The sequence below is a fragment of the Puma concolor genome, chromosome B3 (genome assembly GCF_028749965.1).
Source record: "Puma concolor isolate L17-30 chromosome B3, mPumCon1.1.hap2, whole genome shotgun sequence".
Taxonomy (NCBI): Eukaryota; Metazoa; Chordata; class Mammalia; order Carnivora; family Felidae; genus Puma; species Puma concolor.
In genome coordinates, this window is record NC_141672.1 from 125,457,097 (window position 1) to 125,483,380 (window position 26,284).

General features: G+C 38.0%; 2 protein-coding genes across 4 annotated transcripts; both read right to left on the bottom strand.

Annotated features, from left to right (window-relative positions):
- Nucleotides 1–49: 49 nt before the first annotated feature.
- On the bottom strand, nucleotides 50–6,600 carry SNRPN (small nuclear ribonucleoprotein polypeptide N). Its single transcript, XM_025918605.2, has 7 exons — nucleotides 6,462–6,600; nucleotides 4,140–4,291; nucleotides 1,983–2,094; nucleotides 1,405–1,557; nucleotides 823–961; nucleotides 329–454; nucleotides 50–225 (listed from the first exon to the last, which is right to left on the bottom strand). Exons 1-7 carry the CDS (start codon nucleotides 6,462–6,464, stop codon nucleotides 188–190), a joined length of 723 nt encoding a protein of 240 aa, XP_025774390.1. The 5' UTR covers nucleotides 6,465–6,600; the 3' UTR covers nucleotides 50–187.
- Nucleotides 6,474–26,284, bottom strand: SNURF (SNRPN upstream open reading frame). Of its 3 annotated transcripts, XR_015252824.1 has the most exons (5): nucleotides 26,128–26,284; nucleotides 18,945–19,040; nucleotides 13,081–13,206; nucleotides 11,829–11,865; nucleotides 6,519–6,608 (listed from the first exon to the last, which is right to left on the bottom strand). XR_015252824.1 is itself a non-coding variant. In XM_086711352.1 (4 exons), the coding sequence occupies exons 1-3, from the start codon at nucleotides 26,139–26,141 to the stop codon at nucleotides 13,101–13,103; spliced, it is 216 nt and encodes a 71-aa protein (XP_086567478.1). In that variant the 5' UTR covers nucleotides 26,142–26,284; the 3' UTR covers nucleotides 6,474–6,608; nucleotides 13,053–13,100. The 3 variants fall into 3 exon arrangements, 2 of the variants coding, with proteins under 2 accessions (XP_086567478.1, XP_025774391.1); XM_086711352.1 differs by lacking the exon at nucleotides 11,829–11,865 and having other exon boundaries at nucleotides 6,474–6,608; nucleotides 13,053–13,206; XM_025918606.2 differs by lacking the exons at nucleotides 6,519–6,608; nucleotides 11,829–11,865 and adding an exon at nucleotides 12,309–12,380 and having other exon boundaries at nucleotides 13,053–13,206.

The following is a 26,284-nucleotide window of genomic DNA, read 5'->3' on the forward strand; positions in this document are numbered from 1 at the left end:
TTCAACAAAGTCAACAGGCAAAAAAAAATGTACAACATACAGCAGTACCTTGCAGTTTAATTGCTCTGTGCATTTTATTAGCTAATATTAATGCAGCAAAGAGGGAACAAAAGCTCACAAACACTCTACACAGTTTCACAAGAGACATTGCAGGGAAAAAAGTGACTTAAGAAGGATCAATAGTATCCTAGGGTCTTGGTGGACGCATTCCGGGGGGAGGTGGACCTGGAAAAAAAAAAAAGCAAAGTTCCATGGGACCATTAGAAAAACATCATATAAATATTCAAGGGCCCGGCTGGCACCACTGTGCAGAAGTATAACCACTCACCTCTAATTCCTGGTGGTGGGGGTCTCATTCCTGGAGGGGGCATGCCTATTGGCGTCCCTCGAGCAGGGGGAAGCCCAATTGGTGGGCCCATGGGTGGTCTCATACCAGGTGGAGGAGCCATAATGCCTAGAAAAGAAAAATGGCAGAAATAAAGTCCTCATAAATAAACTCAGCAAATAACACAGAATAAAACACAAAACCGTATTTAAAGAAATGGGCCTAAATATTAAGCAGAGAGTTGAAGAATTTCTCCTGGACCATTACCACATAATCCATCCTCAACACAAGAGTCCACAGATTTTCATTAAAAAGTATTGTTTAAAAGTAGGAAATATACCCCAAGCAACTAGTGAGGTACTTAAAGGGCTGGTTCTTTGTTCAGTATTTTCTTATGGTATTTTTAGTTATCACTTCCTCAAGATGATACAATGTTTTCACAAAACACCTATATATATCTGAGAACCAAATTCTCTTACTTCCTTAGGATTCCTTACCTGGAGGTGGTGTTGCTCGGCCCACAGGAGTGGGTGGGGTCCCCCGTCCTGGTGGGTACTGAGTTGGGGCTCCAGCAATGCTGGCAGTAGCAGCAACTGCAGCAGCTGCTACAGTGCCTCTTCCCTGTGGAGTCATTACCTGAGGAGGCATGGTCAGATATAGTAAAGGTAAGGCACATCCTCTCATTATTCACATACAAAATAAATGGTGAATACCACAGCTTATTAAATATGAAATAATAGCATTTCTTTTTTACTTCTTCCATTATTTTCATTAAAAAAATCTTGGCACTAACACATCCTCCTTTAAACCTAACATGCCCTATTTTAATCTAGTAAGTCCTTTTACATTTTCTCAACTCTGGTTTACCCAGCCATATTTCTCTTTACTTACCAATACTGGTAAGTAACTCTTACCAAGGTGGCTTTCTTTAATCTTTTCCCCTCCTAATGTATATCTGTCTTTCATCACTCTCTATAGCGTATGCTGCTTACATAGTATAAGATGTACACTCAGGCTTTTAAATCTACTCTGCCTCTGGGCACTTTCTCTCAATGATATAAAACCTCCTAGTTCCTCACCTGTTGGGATGGCCCCCCAACCCCTCGGACAGGGCCTGCTAATCCAGCAGGAGCCTGGGGAATTGGAACACCAGCTGGCACTCCTCTGCCAGCTGCCCTGCCAACCCCAGGACCCCCTGCAGCTCCAGCAAGAGGTACCCGAGCAATGCCAGTCTGAAACAAGAAAAATTAGTTTGAAATCAAATGATTTACCAAAGTTATCAATAGTCTTATTCCTAAAAGATCACTGCTTTCCACCATTTTTCCTACCACCCAGCTTATATTAGTTCTATATTCACAGCAATAGACAAGTGTACCATGGAGGCATTCAGCAGATTAAATGTACATCTGTCAAACTGTGAATACAAATAAGACACTTCTAACCTTATCTAGGTAGTACCCAACCCACAGAATAACTCTATAGAAAGTCCTTAATCTTGAAGTACAGACAAGAAAGAACTGACATTAAGTGCTTGGCACATTTTATTTAACAAATGTATACTATTTATTGTGCCTCATTGTACCTTGATTTAGCATCATCTCAAATAATGTTATGTCCTTCCACACTAATGTTCTGTCCTGCCCTATGTACTCCTTACATCTTTCGGGGGTGGTCCTTCCACTGTCATGGAGACCAAGTTCTCCCCACGTAGCAACACCAGACCCAAAACCCGCTTCTCTTCACGTTCTGGCTGCTTTGCATTCTTTGGCCTATAGAGCAGAAACAAATTTTAGTAAGGTAAGTTAGGGATCACTCACTAAAATATTTACATTTCACCTTAATAACACATACACATGACAATAATTGATGGCAATATATTCATGCTATTACTAAGTTATGACAAAACAAAGGCAAAAACAAAACACTAGACTCACTGACATATAAGGGTAAATGTTAAAGCCCTTTTCCTATTAAAATTTTCCAGAATGTTCCCTCAATGTTATACTACAGCAAAACTAATTTCTTCTTCATGAAACTCAGATGAAAATGATATGGCTAAAACTTTCAAAAATGTGTTTTCATGTCAAAATGGGAAGTATGTTTTTTAAATCATTTTCAACTAAGTAAATCTGGGTGACAGACAACTAAAATGGGAACAGGAACAATGAGGTCATACCAAATGATAAAGAAAAAACAGGCTTTGAATTAGAGACACTGTTGTATTCCTGGCCTTTATATCACTTATATAACCATGGGAAATCTTAAAAATTAAAAAAAAAAAAAAAAAAAACTCTGTACAAAGTCACAATGGTCAGAAGCAAAAATCTACATACTTAAAAGCTACTGACACAATATCATTCAAAAACTGTGAGTACTATCACAGAGAAAAATGCACAATTTAAAGCATTATCCATGTGAAATTATCCCCATAACTTAGTGAAAGATGTTAAACAGAGAAATTAATATGGCTAAAGTTCTCATCAAATGCCTTCAGTATTTATCAATGTCATAAGGGTTTATTTTATTTTCAGTAAAAAGTTAGATTATTTAAACAAACAAACAAAAAAAAATAACACTGAAACATTCACCATCTTAGAATTTCTGATATAACCCTACTTGTTGCACAGGAAGGAGACTGAGAATACATGAAAAGGGAAAGATAAAGCATATGTTATGAATTCTATTCAAATTTGCCTGAGAGGAACAGACTACAACAGGCAGGTGAAGGTGAGCATCACCTACCTTTTTCTTCATTTTTAATAAAACCTAAGTGAAATGGGCAAATTAAAATTCTGAATAGTATATCATAGACTGTGGCAATAAATTAAATGGAGCCAAGAGTCAAGAGTGATACCTTGTAAGTTCTGCCCCATGATAAAAAACAAAGCCCTCTTGAGTGTCCAGAGATATTACAAATACCAACTCAAATACTCTGAATGAAAAGTCAACTGAATGGAAGTAGGATGCCACTAAGATCCACCAATTCTTGTGATCTTATTGCAGAGGGTCAACAGTGCTCTGTGAAAGGAAGCTCCCTAGTCACAGGTACAAAGAGGGAAGCCTAATGTGGTAAGGTACAAGCACACAGGATATTCCTGAAGAAATTAAATGGGCAAATCAAAAATATAATAGAAGAGGGTTAAGAATTGACACCAGGTCAACACTGAACATGACGATTTTGACAAAACAAGGTGCATGCAAAGAGGCTGGCTGAACAAATGTTAAATCTGGCCTAGAGTATTCTAATCATATCCTAACTCCTCAACCATGAAGAGTAAATTGTTATTCATAAGATCCCTTCAGTCCAAAGGAATACTACAGAACTTAACCTATTAATAAGATTAACTTTTTAAATAAATATAACTTGATACTCTGCTCATACAGTACAGTTCTATTCCAAGTTCAGTTCATAACTGTGTTTGCAAACTTAAAACAGTAGTGTAAATACAATGACTTCAAGACTGGGAGACTGTAGGGGCATCTGGGTGCTCAGTTAAGCATCCAACTTTGGCTCACGTCATGATTTCGTGGTTCATGAGTTCAAGCCCTGCGTCGGGCTCTGTGTTGACAGCTCAGAGCCTAGACCCTGCTTCAGATTTTGTGTCTCTCTCTCTGCCCCTTCCCTGCTCATCCTCTGTCTCTCTTTCTCTCTCAAAAATAAACATTAACAAAAAAAGAGTGGGAGACTCTGATCTTCTAGGCCAAGAGGTTAGAAAACAGACTAACCCTACCTCCTTCAGTTACCCTCTATAATCCCTTACTCCGATTATCCTCTCCCTCAATATCCCATTATCCAAACCCAAAGTGGTCTTACTTGATCTTTCTGAATTCATCACAATCACAGAGGATCAAGTTCATATGCTTGTCAAAAGCCTTAAAGGTGCCAATGAAGATTCGGCCATCTTGCAGGATACATCGCATTCTATAGTCAATGTGTTGCAGCATCTTGCTGCTCTTTCCCACAGTCTGAAATGAGTAAGAAAAGCTGTCTGCAATTACTTTATAACCCTCCCCACCATTTCTTCCCCACTCCTATATCAATCCAAACTTTGTTTCCTTAACACATCTTCCCTCCCATGTTGTCTCCAAAAATACCTTCACAGTCAAGATACTGGACCAAATTTAGACCCAGGTCAACTCTACTCTGTGGAACCCTCTACTTCTCAGAATGACTATGCAGTTTCCCATCATCCTATTTCTTCCCCATCAGATTCACAAATCTAGTTTCCTTTTAGTATTCTGATTCCTCTCCTTTCCCAATTCTAATCCCAAATTCTACCCTCCTTCAGAACACTTGACCCTGTGGACTATTTCTTTTCCCCTAGACATCTATCCAAACAGTGGGAAATTGCTACCTCCATCAAAAAAACTTTCCAACTCCCATCAACCCAATGCAAATACAAACCACTATTTAGTTCCCCAAAGGCCTCTGTCCTAGTTATATCAAACCCTGTATCTCCTCCTACTCAGAACTTGGATCAATGTTTCTCAAACTTGTTTTGGTTTCATTTACCCTACTAAGGCACTTTTTAAAAATATTTTTATCATGGGGCAGCTGGGTGACTCAGTCAGTTAAGTATCTGACTTCAGCTCGTGTCATGATCTCATGGTTTGTGAGTTCAAGCCTAGCATTGTCAGTGAGGAGCCTGCTTGGTATTCTCGCCCTCTCCCTCTCTCTTCCCATCCCCCACTTTCTCTCACTCTCTCTCAAAATAAATAAAAGCTTTAAAGAAAAAATTCTCTCTCTCTCTCTCTCTCTGAGCACCTGGGTGGCTCAGTTGGTTAAGTGTCCGACTCCAGATTTCTGCTCAGCTTATGATCTCACGGTATGTGAGTTTGACACCTAGACCCACATTGGGCTCTGCACTGATTAAGCAGAGCTTGCTTGGGATTCTCTCTTTCTCTCGCTCTGTCCCTCCCCCTCTTCTCTCAATAAATAAACAATAAAAAATAGGCCACTAATTCTTACACCTTAAAAAAAAAAAGATTCTCTCTGCCTCTCCCTCACTTGTGGGCATACATGCCCTCTTTCTCTCTCTGAAATTTTACAAATTTTATCCTAAATCACCCACTCCACTGAAATTTTAAAATGTTGATAATATTGTATCTGTATTTATATCCTGTGGTCCTTTGGAACACCACAAGCCATTGTAAAATCAAATATTCTTTCCACTTCTCAAAATCAACTCTTGCTGCCTTGGGATATCCTTCCTGTTGAGAATACATGTTCTCAACTATCTAAACTTTAACAGAATACATGCTCTCAATTATCTAAACTTTAATAGAACCACAAACCTGATTAGGATGCTGTATCTCTTGACAGACTAATTTTGTATTTACCTAAGCCCAATGTCCTAAATCCCTCCATTTTCATTTTTTTATTTAAAAAAATGTTTATTTATTATTCAGAGATGGAGAGACACAGAGCATGAGCAGGGGAGGGTTAGAGAGAGGGGAGACACAGAATCCAAAGCAGGCTCCAGGTTCTGAGCTGTCAGAACAAAGCCTGACATGGGGCTCGAACTCACAAACTGTGAGATCATGAACTGAGCCACAGTCAGTCGCTTAATCAACTGAGCTACCCAGGTGCCCCCCTCCGTTTCATGTCTACTGTAACCTAAGTAAGGGTCCTCCATCTTCAGGATGGTCCGTTATTATTGTAAATCATGTAAATCATGACCAAAACTCTCTTCTGTATTTTCTCACATATAAGATCCCTCTTAAGATGTTTTCCAAACTAGGGTGCCTGGGTGGCTTAGGGCCAACTTCAGCTCAGGTGATGATCTCAGTTTGTGGGTTCAAGTCCTGTGTAGGGCTCTGCACTGACGGTACAGAGCCTGTTTGGGCTTCTCTCTCCCTCTCTGCATGGCCCTCTTGCTCTCTCTCTCTCTCTCTCAAAACAAATATATAAACTTAAAAAAAAAAAAAAAGATATTTTCCAAATCATTTTATCACTAAAATAGGAAAAGGGATATAGCTCTTCTTCAGTTGATATTCCACACAATGAGATGCCATCTCTAAAGGTTGATTTCTTGTCTCTAACATCAAGAACACAAAGACACCCCACACTCTGGTAAACTATTATGTTAGGCCCTTCCAGTAGCTTTTCACCCTTCTGCCTTAATATACATCTTACCATGGTTGCTGTTCCACCAAATCCAATGTCCGAAGAAAGGTTTCAGGATTCTTAATACCTAAGGGAAGGCTACAGATAAAGGTATGACGCAGGTTCTCCTACAAACAATGCAAGCTTGGGGCAGAAGCTTCAAACAGTAGATGGAGCCTGCAGAGGAAAGCATGATCTAGCTGCACTGCAATCTACCATGTTTAAAAACAGGCAGACAATTTTGCATGAAAATCACCATAACAGACATATTTAAAAACACCTCCCATGTTCCATACCCACCACATGAACACCAAATTTCACTATTCCTTCACCTTAACTTCCACATTTTACACACTTAAAATTGACAGTGTTTATTAAATTTTTATATTATGCAGACATTTTTAAATGTCTAAAAAATCACTTTCATTTTCCATTCCAAAAAATATAGTGTTTTCTTTTTTCATCCTTACTTTAGGTGGTACTTCATTCTCTGATCCTAAGTTAACCCATCATCTCAACTTCAACATTTTGATATATCCCTAAGCTTCATAGCCATCTGAATTAGTTAAAATTTTGTTCTTAGCTAAGCCACCTAAAGGTTTTCAACCTCAAAATCCCCCTCCTTGACCCTGCCAAAACCTCTTCAAAGTAATTCTAAATAATTTTTTTACCAAGAACCAACTGCATTATCATGTACCTGCTTATGACGTCCTATGTTAAAGTGGAGCATAAAACAACTGATTACTTGCTTATACGGATATATAGGTAATTTTCTTAGCAATCAAAAGAACATGATTATAACAGTGTTATCATTTTTCCCAACATACTAAGGAAACTCCTCTGAGTATGGCAACCAAATCAAAACTAGAAAACAAATCTCAAACTACTAATTATACTTATTTAGAAAGCAAACACACAAATTATATTACTCTTGAATGGGAATTTGGTTTTATGCAAAAAAGCAGCCTAGTATCATAAACAAAATCTGACATAATTTTATTTTTAATAATACAAACATTTTCAGTAAACTTGTTGTCCTCTGTCTTCAATGGAGACATTTTGCAAACAGCTAAGTATACCGATTCAGTAAATTATGAATCCTGTATTTTAGGATGTGAAAATAAAATCATCAAAATAGTGGTTGTGAAACATAACATCAAAACAATAAGGTAAAAGAAATGTTTTGAAGACAGTTTTCCATGTGGAACTATATGACACTCGATCAAAAGAGAACAGAATGGTATGAAAGAAAGAGTTCAGTAAGAATAGGTAAGATGTGGAAAAGAGGTTTCCCTATATTTACAAAAATTTGATGGCAGTTAAGTACATTATGAGAATTTTGGAGTATCAGATTTTCTAAAAAATAAATTCCTGGTATTAGAATATCTCCTAACCTTTGTTCTCCAAATGCAAACTATCATGCACTTTTTGTGCATTTTTTTTCTTAAAGACTTTCTGCCTATACTGTCCTTAACACTGTCCATACTTCTCCAATTACCATAACTGACTATAATATCTATAAACTTGTCTCTTTTCCCCATCTACCCAATGTAGGTCTTCAAAGATACAATGACATCAAGGATACCCCCTTTTACAGCATCCAACATTGTATATGACTTAATGTTTTGCATAAAACTGACATGTAATGATCTCAAAAGATCTGTTCAAATCAGCAGACTGGCATGCCCTCCTCTCCCCAAATCAATGTAGTTTGTAACCCAAACTCACAGGAGTAGTTTAAGGTCTATAATATAGATGTTCTGAATTCTGACAGGATTATCTATAAAGCAGTCTAAATTCAAGAATACTTACATATTTTTTACCTCTAGTCATTAGCTACTTTCATTTTTTATATCTACTAAGATTTAAAATCTTCAGCAATCCATAGTAACAGAAAGTAAATCATCTACAGAAACAGAAAAAAAAAATAGAAACAAAAAAATTCACAGCAACAGAAAGTAAATAAGTGTTAACCTGAAGTTGGGGGTAGAAACAGGGAATGTATATAAATGAGCATAAGGGACCTTACTCTGAAAATGGAAAGTTCTCAGAGTTCCTGGCAATGGCTGAAGTCAGTAAATTTACAAAAATTTCGGTGATTTTTTATGGTATATACATTATACATTAGTAAAGCTGGTTAAAATGCAAAATGTCAGGATCTTTCAATAACGTGGAAAGTTTGTAACACTGCTTTTTATATCACCGTTAGTGCAAAAAAAACAAAACAAAACAAAAAAGCTAACCACTCAATAAGACACTATTACTGGAGCATACCCTTTTTACCATCAACAATGGAGATATGCTACCAAATACTTAGCCACAAGACAGTGATTATTAGAAAATTAAAAGATGGTAGGGCTAGATTTCAAGATTTCATTTAAGGGAAAAAAATGTAATCACAGAAAGGTATCTTACAAGGATTAATGCAATGGAAACCAGCATCAAGTGTGCATTTAAGGTGACACCTCTCCAGTAAAAATTTAAAATTCAAAACAAAACTTTTTACCTTCAGATGCCAAAAAGATTTGAGAATACGGATTTTCCCATCAGTCTCAGTTTGAAATGTTCTGTCCCACCTGACATTTCAGTGAACACACAACTATCAGACCTAATTCATAGTTTAGCTGTAAGAAACCAATAGATTTGAACAATTGTATAGCAGAAGAATAAAAAGGGAAAGCCAGTCAGTCCTGCTTCTGTCCTTCATCTACCCTGAGTTTCTAAACCCCTTCCACAACTACTAAACGTTGTTAACTAGTTATCAAGTATAAAAATGCACCTCAACATATGAGTTACAGACTAAGGAATTGGAGGGGTACATGGGTGGTCCACTCGGTCAGGCATCTTACTTTGGCTCAGGTCATGTCTTACAGTTTGTGAGTTTGAGCCCTGAATCGGGTTCTCTGCTGTCAGCACAGAGCCTGCTTTAGATCCTCTGTCTCCTCCTCTCTCTGCCCCTCCCCAGCTCATCTGTACGTGCTCACTCTCAAAAAAAAAAAAACACTAAAACAAAAAATAAATAGATTTCCCAAAATATCTTAAAAAAAAAAAAAAAAAAAAAAGAACTGGAGACCTAGAGAACTGGGGATATGGGACATGTAATATGATACAAAATATTTTGTATAAAATAAGGGATATACATACATATTACAACTCAGAAAAGGGGTTGACTAGAGTGGTTAAGAAAGACTTCCCCTGAGGGAGGAGAGGGTGGGTGATGGGTACTGAGGAGGGCACCTTTTGGGATGAGCACTGGGTGTTGTATGGAAACCAATTTGACAATAAATTTCATATATAAATAAAAAAAAAAAAAAAGAAAAGAAAGACTTCCCCTAATGAATAGGACCTGAAATTAGAAAGTTATCTCTTATCCCTAAATTTAGTACACTATAATCATGAACCCTTGTAACAGGAAAATGATATATTACTTTGGAGATTGATCAAATATATCTTCACAACAAATGACAGCAAAATGCCTCATGAAAAGGAAAAGAGTAGCAAAATCATAATGCACTGATGAATTGGCAGTTATGATAAATCTCCTTACATCAAAAGGCACATAAGCAAATAAATGGCCCAAGTCCCTGACTCAAACATTGTAAGATTTTCCACAGAAGTTCTTAAACTTTTGGGAACTTTTCTAATGACAAAACTTAAAAAAAAAAAAAAAAAAAGTGAAAAGATAAGATGGTTGGGGCACCTGGGTGGCTCAGTCTGCTAAGAGTCAGACTTCAGCTCAGGTCATGATCTCACAGTTCGTGGGTTCGAGCCCCACATCGGGCTCTGTGCTGACAGCTCAGAGCATGGAGCCTGCTTTGGATTCTGTGTCTCCCTCTCTCTCTGTTCCTCCCCCACTGGTGCTCAGTCTCTCAAAAATAAATAAACATTAAAAAAGAAGGATGGTCAATCGTAGCCAAGTCACATAAAGCAAATCAGAAATCATATAATAATGGTAATGCATTAGTGCTCATTCAAATCTGGTAATATAGCACACCCTTCACAGAAAAATATACAAAAAAGCTTAACAAGTAAAAGGAGGTAACACAAACAAATGGACAATATTCATCCAGAAGGCAAGGCCAGTTTAAATCCCACACACACAACACACACGCACACACACGTGCACACACAATTTTCCTTTTTTGGAACTGTTTATTTATCAAAGAAAAAAAAGGCACCACAGATGGTACTGAGAAACTAGCACTAGCAGTAATTGTTCTAAATGGCAATCAATAATGCTTATGATGCTGTCAGCAATGGAACAAAACATTTAAGAGTCATACTAATATTTATAGCCTGCAGTCCTTATCCTAGACTCTTATCCTAATAAATTTAACATACCAAATATATCTTTAAAATATAGAACTAATGTTTATAACAGCATAGTAAAACTAGGAAAAAAAAACAAGTACAAGGGAAAAGTAAATAATGAATGAACTGTCATTTATTCATAACAAATCATAATTATGAGCAATAATAAAATGAGGAAACATTAATGATATACATTTAAGTGGAATAAATACAAAATAAGTTTGTTAAAAGCATGATTCCAACTAAAAAAAGAAAATGGGCAAAATGAAAGAAAATTCAACCTTATGGTAGGTTTAAAAATCTTTGGTTTACTTTCACATTTTTCTTGGCTATCACTTGGATGCTTTAGATTTTTATAGGAAAAAAGGAAGCATATCAATTGTTAAAATATCTTTAAAAACCTACCCATCTACATTTATTCCTTGGACTAATTGTTCGATTTGACCCTCATCCCAGAAATTCATCTGATTCTCTACCTTGTAATGTTTACTTCATTTATATACACTCTTTCCTATAACCCCTTTTTCTTTACAACATTCTATAGTATCACCACTCATCCATTGTCCCAACCTGGTATTTTCATCTTTGAATGTGGTTATCTAAGATGCCAATCAACTTTAAGGAAGAGGATTAATTTTAGGCTTTGCCTACCATTTAATCTGTTACAACTATTCTAGTCTGTTGCTGTAATTCCAAATACAGCCACCGACCATACATAAATACGATTACTTGGTTGTGTGCCAATAATTTTTTTTTTTTTATAAAACAGACAGTGAGTGGGTCAGATACTTTAACAATCCCTGCTGTAGAATAATCCTAGTAAATGAGTGCTGTTTAACTAGCACTTGGGACTAGAATAAAACATAACATCAGAAAATTGTACTTGCAGATAGATTATAATGTAGGATTTAAATAATAGGGGTACCTGGCTGGCTCAGTCAATAGAGCATGTGACTCTTGATCTTGAGGTAAGTTCAAGCCTCATGTAAGTAAGGTAGGTAAGTAAGTAAGTAAGTAAGTAAGTAAGTAAGTAAGTAAGTAAATAAATAAATAAATAAATAAATAAAATTATAGTTAGGAACTTACAAGAGTATATGAAATGCACTGAGAAGCCAAAACATTCCTGGTTAAAAAAAAAAAAAAATCAATTGTTCAGAGTCATTTAAAGATGGCCCTACTCTGAGAACAGCTGGGGACAATGATCAGATTCCACTGCCTGAATCAATTCCACTGCCTTACAATCAATTCCAGGTTATTATTACTGGAGAATGCTGAGTAAAGGATTCAGCAGGGGAGAATTTTTCTCAGAAAACTTACATTTTTTTCTCTTTTGCTTTAAAAGTCAAAATAGTAGCTATAAACAAGTCTAATTAATTTGAGTTGTGGGGTAATACATAAAAATAGAAATAAAGAAAATCTAGAAGAAAATTCATCCAAAAGGTCCCTTTCTCTCCTAGTTTCTAAAAAGTGTATTAAACCCCTGGAGTCATTCAAATCTTAAAATTTTAAGGTCACATAAAACATAGAAAGACAGACTGTAAATAAATCTACATCACAGTGAAAAAATCATGGATAATATTTTATTACATTGTCAGCTGAATCAAATACACTGATACATTATCAGCTGATTCAACTACACTGTTGAAAACAAAAGTGAAAAAAAGAGAAAACAAAAAAAGGAATAGTTAGCAAATATGCATGGGAAATTATTTAGCTTATTTAAGAATGTGATGTATATTTATAATTCAGTAGGCACAAATGATATGTAGTTAAAACAACCAATGCAGGTAAAAGTGTAGCGTCATCAGGCACTCTTATTATTTTCAGGGCAAAAGAGACTAATACTTTGTAATACAGTTTAGAAAAATGTACCCTAAGGTTATATTCCTGATTCAATTTATTTTCACATTTGCATATCTGAGGAAATAATTCCATCTGATAGGTTATGCTCAGCAGTCCACTGAAGCTTTATTGAAACTACCAGGAAAAAAGATGAAGTTTCTCACAAAAGGTAATTACAAAACACTGATTCACAAGTATTTAGCAGCCATTTATAATGAAGTATGTTCATATAAGATTAATTTGAAAAATCAATAGAATTTAGATATGAGTAAAACTACTTAACAAGCATGTATAACTGGGAAAGTAAAATATCAAGGTAAGAATGTCAAGATCCTATTGCTTTTACATTTTTTAACTTTCTGCTTGTAATATGAAATTTTTAAGGAAAAAATTTTAATATATCCCAAATAACTAAAGTGACCTCCAAGCACATTATTTATTACTGACCATGACTGTATCAGCTCTAACCTGGTTTTTCACTTGGAAATCAGCTAACCTGGATGTTCCAATACTGCTTTAACCACCTCTTGGTGTCTCTGCTAAGAATGCCTGTCTCAATTCCGCCTGGAAATCCAACACAGGTACTTGCTGCTGCTGAGATCGCCTTGGGTAGAGCTGACACCTATGACAAGAGCACAATACACATAAATATAAAAGAGATTTGCCTTATATGGATAACAATACCAAAGAAAATGTGGCGACCTTACATTTAAAAAGATCCTCAATTAGGGTCAGAGCATGCCATTACCTTATAAAGAGACTATTAAGAAGAAACAGGAGTCTCTGTGTACACAGCAATGTGCAAGGAACAGGATACTTACCACTTTGGATAAGTAGGATACTACTGAAGGAATTAAAAAAAAAGTTCTTTTGGTTTAAAAAGCCCTGTATTTGAGTGCCTGAGTAGCTTAGTCAGTTGACCGTTATACTCTTGGCTCAGGTAATGAATGATCGCCTTGTTCAGGAGTTTGAGCCTTGCATCAGGCTCTGTGCTGACAGCACAGAACCTACTTGGGATTCTTTGTCTCCCTTTCTCTCTGCTCCTTCCCCACTCACTCTGTCTCTCAAAATTAAATAAACAAACATTTTTTTAAAAAGTTGGAGACACCATCAGTACCATATCCATTACTCACTTTCCAATCCTATCTGGAAACAATCCTTTAACCCCTAGTAAGAGGAGTGAGGCATTTGCTAAGCCATTTTCAGGAGATGTTAAGACTGTCATCCATTCTCTTACTCCTGAGTAACCACCTGAAACAAGGAACTACCAGGGCCCAGGCTTTTTAGAGTCTCAAACTGTAAACTGACTACCTATTAGTCAGAAGGGAATTCCATAGAAAAGCCCTTAACTTATCCCTAATGGATCAGTAATCAGGCTGTGAATCTGATTCTAAGAATGATGAAGAAATGTACAAAGTGTTACTGGCTAACAAAACAAGCATAAAAAGTAATCACCAGCAAATCTTCCCTTGTTAAGTATGTGTGTGTGATGTGTGTGTGTGTATGTATATATATACATGTGTGTGTATATGTACGTATGTATATATATAACTATTCCATAGCAGTTAGATTTGGAAACAGGTTTCACAAAAGGTATTCCACTATTTTCCATAGTTTTTAAATAACATTTAAAAAAATTTAATGTTTTCTATTTTTGAGACAGAGAGTGTGTGGGAGAGGGGCAGAGACAGAGGGAGACACAGAATGTGAAGCAGGTTCCAGGCTCTGAGCTGTCAGCAGAGAGCCTGATGCAGTGCTGGAACTCCTGAACTACAAGATCATGACCTAAGCCAACGTCGGACGCTTCAACTGACTGGACCACCCAGGTGCCCCAGTTTTTAAATAACAGTTTAAACATTCTGTTGTATAATAAAGCATTGTGTTAACCTTTGTCCATGGTTTCTGAGAAGTAACCTCTAAATACCTGAGTTTACCAAGTGATAGGAGTGTGTCTTCATTATTCGTGGTGGGCCCCTTGGATCACACCTGAATTAATGTTAACAAGATGATTCAGGATAAGGGCTGGCCAAGGCACAAAGACCAACCACGTGATTAGAGTGTGGGGCTTTTGAGCTTGATCTCCTGGGAAGGGATGGCATGGAGTGAGATGGACTTCAATCATAATGGCCAATTATTCAATCATTTCAAGTACTAGAACTCTAATAAAAACTATAGAAGGCACACAAAGTTCTGGTGAGCTTCCTGGTTGATGACCTATACACTGATGTGCTGAGTGTCTATTACATCCTAAGGACATGGACATTACAGATCTTGCCCTAGAAGTCTCTCCATTTGGCTTATCCTGATTTGTATCCCATATTGTAAACTTAATAGTAAGTATAGTGCTTTCTTGAGTTCTGTGAATCATTCTAACAAATTACAGAACCTGAGAAAATAATGGAAACTTTGAATTATATCTACCTGTTGAAAAGTTCAGGTGGCCTAGAAACTTTGAGGCTTGCAGCTGGTATCTCAATTGAGGGTCATCTTATGGAGAACTGTACCTTTAATGTGTCAAGTCTACATTAACTCCAGAGAATCTGAATTACATTGCCCATGCTTTTAAACTGTCCCATTCTAATCAATGAATAATTAAATCTTTATTTGGGTGTTCTCATTTCCAATCCTTTCATTACCAAATGGCAACTAAGCCCCTGACCCAATAAGGTTTTAAAACATGTTTCAACCAAAAAAAATTTTTTTTGGATTCTTTAAACTCCTATTGGAGTGTCTCTTTTGGGTTTAACCTGAAACCCAACTGAAGATTAAGGTAAAACTGAGAAAATAAGATGCAGTACACATAACATTTACTTTGTGAAATGCAGAATGTAAATTTAGAAAAACATCTGAAGGGTGCCTGGGTGGCTCAGTCAGTTGAGCGTCCAACTTCGGCTCAGGTCATGATCTCATGGTTCATGAGTTCAAGCTCCACGTCAGGCTCTGTGCTGACAGCTCAGAGCCTGGAGTCTGCTTCGGATTCTGTGTCTCCTTCTCTCGCTGTGCCCCTCCCTCATTCATGCTCTGTCTCTCTTTCTCTCAAGAATAAATAAAACATTAAAACATAAATAAATAAATAAATAAATAAATAAATAAATAAATAAATAAGAAAAACATCTGAAAGGGTACCGAAAATGGTCTCTCCAGAAGGCTCTCCGGCCCCAATCTCCAAATTCTCTCAAATTTACAGTACATCAATAAACAGGAAAGACATTCACCCGCCCCCAAATCCAAAACTGATTACTTGATAGATTAGAAGAAAGACTAACCATCAATTTCAGGAGTACAAATCACTTAGCTTCTATTAATAGTTATGGTTGGTCTGTTGGATGGATGTTCTGTCTGCAAAGTTTTAGTTTTTATTCAATTTCATTTTGTATCTTGGATGCAACATGAATAGCAATCCTTCATTAGCCATTAGAACTGGTGTACACACAATTTCTCAGGAATACTGGCTTTTAGTTTGGCAAAAGGTGGGATATTTATGGATTATGATTAAAATAAACATACTATAACTATCAAATATCCCAATCCTGAGAGAATCCTGAGCATATGTACCAGGGCTTAGAGAATATCCATACTGCTTACCCATCCCCATAATCACACACTCTCAAAACAGAGAGAGGTTACTGGGGAAATTACACTATTTCCCTAACTCAAAATTCCCCTCCTTCATTTTAGCACCCTCTAGTATTTATATATAATATATACAGAAGAAGTCAGGAAATGAAGTTACTTCTTCTTTGAAAGTAACATGTTTCCAAAGAGGCAGACAAGAAAATGACACCTAAGGAATGCTTAAAGAAGATGAGGAAGAGATTACCTGTTATGCTGGTGCACACTGATCCTGTATAACATAATGGCTCTAACAAAATATAACAAATATGATAGAACCATTAACACTAACAAAAGATCTCCCTCAAGAAACCCCCCCCCCTCAATACCTCCACCCCAATCTCTAAACAACCTCAAATACTTCTAGAGACTCTGGGGAAAATGTCACTTTTTGGGGTGTCTGGGTGGCTAAATTGGTTAAGCGTCCAACTCTTGGTTTCAGCTCAGGTCACGATGTCATGGTTTCGGGAGTTTGAGCCCCTCATCGGGCTCTGAACAGGCAGCATGGAGCCTGCTTGGGATTCTCTTTCTCTCTCTGCCCCTCCCCCACTTGCACTATCTCAATCTCTCTCAAATAAACTTTTAAAAGTTAAAAAAAAGAAAATGTCACTTTTAAGAGTTTTGCAGTTACGAAAGACATTACTTTATAAGAGAAAATTAACATGGCAAAAAGTCTATTATAAAGGAAAAATTATATAAAATATTCATTCATAAAATACTTCTTTTCAAAGTAATTCCCCAAATAAAAATGTAATAAAAGAATGAGGTCAGGTAGAATAAATAAAATAGGGAAAATGAGGAAATCATTAGCCTCACCAGTAATTTAAAATGTACAAGTGAAAATATATTGCAATATTCCTACAAGTAAAATGTGCAAATAACAAAAATAGGAGACAAAATGCTACTGCCATTTTATAACAGCTTTAAAAAAAAAAGCCTTATATTTGAGGGAGAAATAAAATGTAAATAATAATGAATATTAACTTTCAAATTGACTGTCCTTATCTTTGTTTATAATAGCTAAGAAATGCAAAACAGCCTAGGGGCGCCTGGGTGCTTCAGTCCTTGAGTGCCCAGGTCATGATCTCAAAGTCCATGGGTTGGAGCCCCACTTCAAGCTCTGTGTTGACAGCTCAGAGCCTGGAGCCTGCTTTGGATTCTGTCTCCCTCTCTCTCTGCCCCTCCCCCACGTGTGCTATGTCTCTCTCTCTCAAAAATATACAAACATTAAAATTTTTTTAAAAGAAATGCAAACAGCCTAAATATCAGTAAGCTAATTATGAATGTAATTATGTTATCATACCACCCCTCCTCTAAAATTTGTACAATAAGGTTGATTTATATGCAGTGACATACAAAGACCCCCCCCCAAGATATATGATTGCAGAACAATAAATCTTACATATGTAGCCAAACAAATCACAAGTATGCCTTCCTCCTCTCCCTACCATGTGTGCATACACATGAATAAACAGAAAAAGATCTCAAAGTATAGACATCTACATACCTGTGGGTTATCTCCAGGGAGGGAATGGGAAACAACTGATGGTAAGTTGAAGTGAATACTTTTTACCTGAATGTTAGGTGTTTTAAAGTTTTTTTTTTTTTTTTAACGTTTATTTATTATTTTTGGGACAGAGAGAGACAGAGCATGAACGGGGGAGGGGCAGAGAGAGGGAGACACAGAATCGGAAACAGGCTCCAGGCTCTGAGCCATCAGCCCAGAGCCCGACGCGGGGCTCGAACTCACGGACCGCGAGATCGTGACCTGGCTGAAGTCGGACGCTTAACCGACTGCGCCACCCAGGCGCCCCAATGTTAGGTGTTTTAAAGAGACTATACTCATGTTTTTATTACTTGTAATTGTGGAAAATAACAAAATTAAACAGCTTTGGGAAAGGGCCAAAAATGCCACCCACTGATACTGTCAAGATTAGAAACAAAATACAAGTTCCAATAAATACTCAGTATGTATCGGATCATTAAAAATGTTGATATATTTTATATTAAAATCCCCCTTCTGGAAATCTAAATTTAAAAGTGTATCTACATGTAGATATCCTAACTAAGGAGAAGGAAAAAAATGTGTACATTTCAAAAATTTTTAATTTTTTTTTAATTGTTTATTTACTTTTGAGACAGAGACAGAGTGTGAGTGGTGGAAAGGCAGAAAGAGAGGGAGACGGAATCTGGACCAGATTCCAGGCTCTGAACTGTCAGTGCAGAGCCCGATGTGAGGCTCAAACTCACAAACCATGGGATCATGACCTGGGCGGAAGTCAGACACTTAACAAACTTAGCCACCCAGGTGCCCCATGCATTTCAAATTTTTAATTGGATAAATGCACTAAGCAAAAATAAAAATCTGAATATTGCCAAGTATAAATATAAATTAGCATTCCATCAAATGCATAGAACATTTTGCAAACATAGAAAAAGTAGTTTAGTAACAACATAAATAAAACAGGCATAATTTAAATATCAAAGTTGAAAGATATAGAATTTAATGAAGATATAATCCACATACACATATGGGATAAAAAGAAATGCACTTTACTAAATTTTTGAACAGAAATTAGTACCACATGTTTAAGAATAATTTAACCATTTTGCTATATTTTCTATATTACAGTCCTATAGTTCTTTCATTAATAAATTCATTTCAATACACCCTCATTGCATTATACTTTGTTCTGATTTGAAAAATAATTATGACCTAAACTGGTTCTCAACCCAGAATGTACTCACTCTTGGTTGCTCAGTGAGGCTGTCCTTCTACGTTTGACTTGTACTTCCACCTCTGGTACGTGCTGCTCCGTGGTCCGTCTCAGGTGTAAGCGGTCCCTGAAACAGAAAGCGGAATTTATTTGATAGACTTCAATAACTTTAAAATAACCACTTAGTTAAAGGCTTATTTAGAGCTGTATTTAATATGATGGAGATTTTAAAGTGCTTATAATCTAATTAAAACAAGGTACAGTAGTAGTGTGCCTGGGTGTCTCAGTTGGTTAACCATCTGACTTCCTCCCATGTCATGATCTCATGGTTCCTGAGTTTGAGCCCTACATCAAGCTCTCTGCTGTCAGAGTAGATCCCAAGCACTTGGGATCCCGTCTGCTCCTCTTTCTGCCCCTTCCGCCATTCTCTGTCTCTCAAAAAAAAAAAAAAAAAAAAAAAAAAAAAAAAAAAAGTACAGTAGTAATATACATCAATTGTGTCTTAATAAAAATGGGGGAAAATAAACAAGACAAAATTTTAATATTAGAATACCTTCCAACAGTCAGGATCTATCCTAAAGCCACTTTCCCCTTTAGAAGCCCTTTAATGTCAGAGAACAGCACGGTGTGGTGGGGTGAAGATGGTATCAGTTAAGCAAAAATAAAGTATTTCCACTTACTTTTACATGTACAGATTAAAACTTTACATTCACTGAAATACATTTATATACACTGACCTACTCACTACCCATACCTGCATTAACCCTGAGAAAACAGCAATGTTGATTTCAAAACTAGTCTGAAAATATCTTTTTAGGATAGATCCTATAGAATAGAATAAAGCATAAAGCTGAAAATATAGAATTTCTACTTAAGCAACTTCCTATGCAAATGCTGTTTTCCTAGGATTTGCACAATAAGAGATAAAAGGGATGCTTAAGCAAAAAAAAAGTAAAACTAATACCATAAGCTACCACCATCCTATGATTTGCAGAACAGCTCACAAAATGGCTGCTCAATGGATCTAAGCATGAAATCTTGCACCTGGTATTCCATGTTAGAAACTACAGGAACCACTCCTAAAACTGCAATTTAAAAATGTTAAATCAGAAATGATAGAAGGAAAAACATTTTATAAAAGTTACGCAACATACTTATTTGAAAGCCAGAATTCAAAGGAAATAGCCCCAAAGCTAATTCTCTGAACTGTTTTGCTATTTTAAAATTCATGTTAGAACCAAAGTAATCCAATCAAATAGCTTTCTAGTAAGCCCAAGGTGCTTTATTGCTTCAAAAACTTTAATGTTCTAACCAAGCAAGAGAAATCATTTAAACATCACATCTGTACATCAGAGTTTTAAATGATAAGAGTATATAATTTGATAATAACAAAACTCCACTTCAAAATGGGTGAAAGATTAGAACAGACGGCTTTCCAAAGACATACAAATTTACATTAGCATGAGAAAATATACTTAGTATCACTATAGTCATTAGGGAAATGCAAATCAAACTATAAACACACCACTTCACACCTCAGGAGTGAAGGAGGAGGTGGAGAAATTGCTAGTCGGACCATGAAATGGTGCAGCCTCTGGCACTTCCTAAAATTGTGAACAATATAGTTAACATTTGACACAGTAACTCCACTCCTAGAGGGAATGAAATAAAAAAAACATTAACTTGAGTGTGATTGTTCCTAGCAGCATTAATCATAAGAGCCAAAAAGTGGAAACACCCAAAGCACAACCACCAAAAAATGGATAAACAAAATATGGTGTGATATGGTATATTCAATACGATGGAATGTCATTCAGTCCCAAAAAGGAATTAAGTATTTACTGATGAAACATGGCTTCACAAATATACTTAATACAATATTATATTAAAATTATATAATAAAAAGGTCTATGTTCATGGACAATTATGATTAACCTAATAGTATAATTAAGAATACATCATCATTACCAAAAAATCTTTAAAATGAAAATGTTCAGCTCCTTTACCCCTTCATACCAGTTGCTCAGTATGAAAGGATCTGAGTTCATTTAAGAACCAGCATACAAATTATTCAATTTTCTGAACCCATTTTTAAAGCTACATGTAGAATCATCTATGAGCAGATGTGTTTTGATAACATTAGAAGTTTGTTCTAAATATGCATACATGTGTTTGCATTTATAATCTTCCTACTGCATTTCCAACCTAGAAACCAGCTTTCAGAAAATAAGCATTTAAAGGAAAAAAGATGGGGTGCTTAGCTGGCTCAGTTGGTTGAGCATGCAGGTATGGGACTCTTGATTTTGGTGTTGTGAGTTCAAGTCCCACGTTAGGCATACAACTTACTTAAAAGTGATCAGATCACACAATGTTTTTCCCAGTAGCCTAAACATTGTCAAATATTTAATATGCCTTATATCCTACCAAAAAAAAGAAAAAAAAAACTTAACTGAAATTCAACTACTAAGATCTCAAGAATGAAAAATAAAAGAAAATATGAGGTCATCTCAGTCTACAGATCTCATAAACAAAGTCAGTTCCTCTCAAACAAAACCCATGGTATCATTAAAAAGTAAATTCTAAGCCATCAGCATTCAGGAACTAGGAGGCAAAAGAAATCACTTCCTTACCCAACATTTGTTAGTGAAGGAGACAACCTTAACCATCAACAACTCTTACTCAAGCTTCCTGGCTCTGGGCCACAAAAGAGGCGGGGATAAAGGGGACCCGCAATAAAATCCAAATGTAAACTGAAGATCAAAAACTTCATTGTCCCTGTCAGGTTGAGACAATACTCATGCCCTGATTACTTCAAGGATTCTTCCTAAATCTATCTGAGCACAAGAGTGCAGTGTCAAAAAGTAAGAAACTCAAAACAGATTGAAGATCTAAATGTCAGACCTGAAACCATAAAATTCCTTAGAGAAAACATAAGCAGTAATTTCTTGGACACTGGCTTCAGCAACATTTTTCTACATGGGTCTCCTCTGGCAAGGGAAACAAAACCAAGATTAAACTATAGGGCTTGCACCCAAATAAAAAGCTTTTTCACAGCAAAGGACAACATCAACAAAACAAACAGACAACCTACTGATTGCATTCTTGGGGAGAATGTAAACTGGTGCAATCACGGTGGGAAACAGTATATAAGTTCATCATAAAATAAAAAATAGAAATAGCCTATGATTCAGTAATTCCACTTGTGAGTATTTACCCAAAGAAAACAAAAGCACTAATTCAAAAAGACACAGACACAGGTACCCCTGCGTTGCCTGCAGCACTATTTTTAATAGCCAAGATATGAAAGCAATCATATAAGTATCTGTCCATAGACGAATGGATAAAGATGCAACATATATATTCACATACAATATTACTCAGCCATAAAAAGTAAAAATTTTCCATTTTTGACAAGATGAATGGAACTAGAGGGTGTTAATGCTAAGTGAAACAAGTCAGAGGAAGTCAAATACCATATCATTAACAGCACTATATGGTGAAAGATGATAACTACATTTGTGAACACAGCACAACACATAGAGTTGTTGAACCACTATGTTGTACATCTGGAACTAATAGAGCATTCTGTGTCAACTAAACTCCAATTAAAAAAATTAAGAGATTAATTTTGAGGCCTTGACATCTTAAAGGCAGAATTTTTCAAAAACAAATCTGAGCACATTTAGAGTAAAGGGGAGAAATAAAGATGTAGCATCACCACATATACAGAAAGTATTTCAGCAAAGAAGCACTGGACATATGCAGTAGGCAAACCAAGTTAATACAAAATAATCTCTAAATAAACCCAAACCAGACAGTACTTTGCCCTAGATAGCAATACAACAATCCCTGGACTGTTTCCTCACTTTATTTATTTATTTAAAAAAAAAAATTTTTTTTTAACGTTTATTTATTTTTTTTGGGACAGAGAGAGACAGAGCATGAACGGGGGAGGGGCAGAGAGAGAGGGAGACACAGAATCAGAAACAGGCTCCAGGCTCTGAGCCATCCGCCCAGAGCCTGATGCGGGGCTCCAACTCACGGACCGCGAGATCGTGACCTGGCTGAAGTCGGCTGCTTAACCGACTGCGCCACCCAGGCGCCCCTGTTTCCTCACTTTAAACCACAGAAAGGGTTCACACTGACTGATCATTTTCAAAATGATTTTCAAAAAGCCCACATACTAAGCCAAATATTCAACAGGCTCAGCAGAGACCTTGAAACCTCAGAGGTCTTTCCAAAGGGATCCGCCATATTGAGATCCTAAGCCTGAGTGAAAAACTACAAAATGGCTGACCAGTATAATACACACTCATTTTGCAAATAGCCAAAATGATCAGAAGTTAAATCAAAATATAGTTATTTGATGCAGTATGTGTATACAAGTAGGAAAAATGAGCAACAAAATTCCAGACTTCTGCTATTTTTAAAACTACTCAGAAAGATTCCACAACAAGCTTTCCAAGGCTTCTGGGTTTACGTTTTCCTTAATTACATTCCAACTCAGCACAACCAGACATATTGTTTGCAATAGATGAGGGGAAAAAAAGAAAGAAAGAAAAGGAAGAGAGAGACAGAGAGAGAGAGAGAGAAAGAAAGAAAGAAAGAAAGAAAGAAAGAAAGAAAGAAAGAAAGAAAGAAAGAAAGAAAGGCAAGCCCATCAAAATCTTGTGAAGAAAAACAATGTCCTTGAAAATACCTCCCACAAAAGGTGGAATACGGAATACTAGAATAGTTACTTTGTTAATTGTACTTTCTCACCAAGTTTTCATAGTAACTCCAACTTCAAAACTGATCGATCAAAAGTATCACTTTAAAAATAAAACGGGGGCAACAATTCCCTAATTCAATACTCACACCCCCGTAGCATTCTACTCTTCTGATGCTCTCCTCTGTTCTTGAGCACACGAAATGTACAATTCTCAGCTCCTAAGAACCCTGGAGAAGCCCTGATGCCCAGTTTAAGGAAATTGTCCATAAAAGCGACATCACGAAAGTAATATCCAAAGATTAAGAAATAAAACACATTCTTAAAGGTGATGCAGGTGTAGAGTGACCAAATCTGGAAAATGGAAATCAAATGTTATAGGAAGGAGAGTTGTTTAAGGGGTTACTGAATCCCCTCTGAATATTAACAACAATTAGATTGTTCACAATACAACCTAGGGAATCTATGAAAATGAAAAGGTGGGCCTTTCTAAAAAGTCAGAACACAGATTTAAAATCTCCTCTACCAGTAGCACTGTGGATCATAGGATGGCTTTGCCTTTCTTGCCCTCCAGGCCCCCATCTCTCCTTTCTACAGCACCATAGAAAGGCAGGGGCACAGCTTGGCTGCCAGTCCACGCAGGCATAGAATATACAAATCCTTTGCCTCATTGTCCTCTCCCCTTGGAAGTGACCTTATGGGGAAAAGGGGGGGGGGGTGTGCCTCAAGGTACAGGCTCAACAATTCTGTGTCCTCCTTCCCTCCACCCACTGCAGCACAACAGGGAAGGAGCAGCCATTACAGCGGACAGGTGAAGGGGGGTGGCAGCCATCCCCACCAGGCGGAGGCTGCGCAAACCCCCTCCTCTGGTGCCCGCCCCACTGCAGGGCAGAGACGCTGTTTTCTGTTGCGCCTGCGCATCCCAAATCCTGCACCCTTCCCTACTGCAGCACTTTGGAGGGGGTGGCTATCCACTCTTGCCCGCCTCCTCCCTTTAGCACCACGCTTTGAGGATGCCGCTGAAATTGCCGCGCGGCAGAGGCTACATAAACTACCCCTTCCCCCACTGCGGCACTGGGGAGGGGGTGGCTGCCCCCTACCCTGTTGCGCCTGCGCAGATTTGCACATCTGCAGCGGCAGCCATCTTTGGCAAGTCGCACAATGCTTGTGACGCGGCACTGGACCCCTAAGAGCCCCCAAGCGACTTTCGAAAACCTTACTCCGAATGCAGAAAATCAATGCAAACAAGAGACACCTCTGCAGTATTACAGCCCAGAACCTGCATGACTCTCACAAAATTCATAAAGCAAGCTCTGCACGCCATATCCCTAATCTTACACCAAAACCACAGAAACGAGGGACTATGACAGACAAACATCCCTTCAGGTGAGCGGTGGGCAGCGGCAAACACCTAAGACTGCCTCAGGTCAGAGAAAACTGAACGTTCTCCCTTTTCCTCAAACTGGGGGCTGTGGACCACTCACGACTACATCAGGCCTTCACCAAATTCCCTGTCCGCTGCCTCCACCCCAATGCCCCTTCTTACCAAGCTCACTCTACCACAACCGTGGCGGCCACTCGGCCAAAGCTCCCATACACCACCATCACCACCCCCACTACCATCCAATCTCCCCCCTCCCATCAACAATAGCATGGCTGCTCCACCGCCCCCACAGATAATAAACCCTGGTGGGTCACCCTTTTCAATGTGCCACCCTCTTTGTATCACCCTCATGGCAGCCACCCCCGCCGTCCCTCCCCACCACAGTCCCTCCCTACCACCACCATGACGGTCACTTGCTGCCCCCGCCCACCATGGCCACCAAAATCACCTTGCTGGTCACCCTGCCATCCCCTCCATTATCACTAAAACAGTGGCCACCTCGCTCACCGCCAAACCAACAGCATGGCCACCATGGCGACCCCTTCGCTACCACCGACACCATGAACAGCCCACCTTAAGCTCCCTCCCACCACCACCATGGCGGCCACCATTACTAAAACCACCACTGTGGACACCTCACCCCAAATACCCCTCCTTACCACCGCCATTGTAGCTACCCTGGTACCCCGCCCCCCCATACCACTGTCACTTTTACCGTATGTCCTACCTTATCGTCCCCTCCTTGGTACTGTGGACTCCCCACTGATCCTATCCCATCATATCTTCCCCTGCCTTTCACACCACGGCCATCACAATGTACCCTCCCAAACCACAGTCATGGCCTCAGATCTCAAGGACAAAAGGCCACTCTAGAAAGGATCTGATGGGACACACTAGAGTGATATATACCAGCCAAGACACAACACGACATGGACAGAACACTTTCCGAGGAGGTACAACCAAGCCTCAAACCCTCAGTCAGTTCCCCAGAACAAAGAACTTTAGGACCCGGATTCCGAGTATATACAACAATACTCCAAGTTCGGCAAACTTGGAACATTGAACAAACCAAAATGAGTATTTCCTAGGCTGTCTCTAAGGGAAGACATCCACACAGCTGACCTGGCCCGCTCCATCGCGCTGCTAGCCGCTCCTCAGAACAGACCTTCAGGCATCTCCGGCGACCACTCCACTCTGTGTTCCAGTCACTGCGGCAGGGCTAATCACACCAGTTCCACCTGCGCATGCGCAGCTAGCCACCCCTCCGACTTTGGCTGCG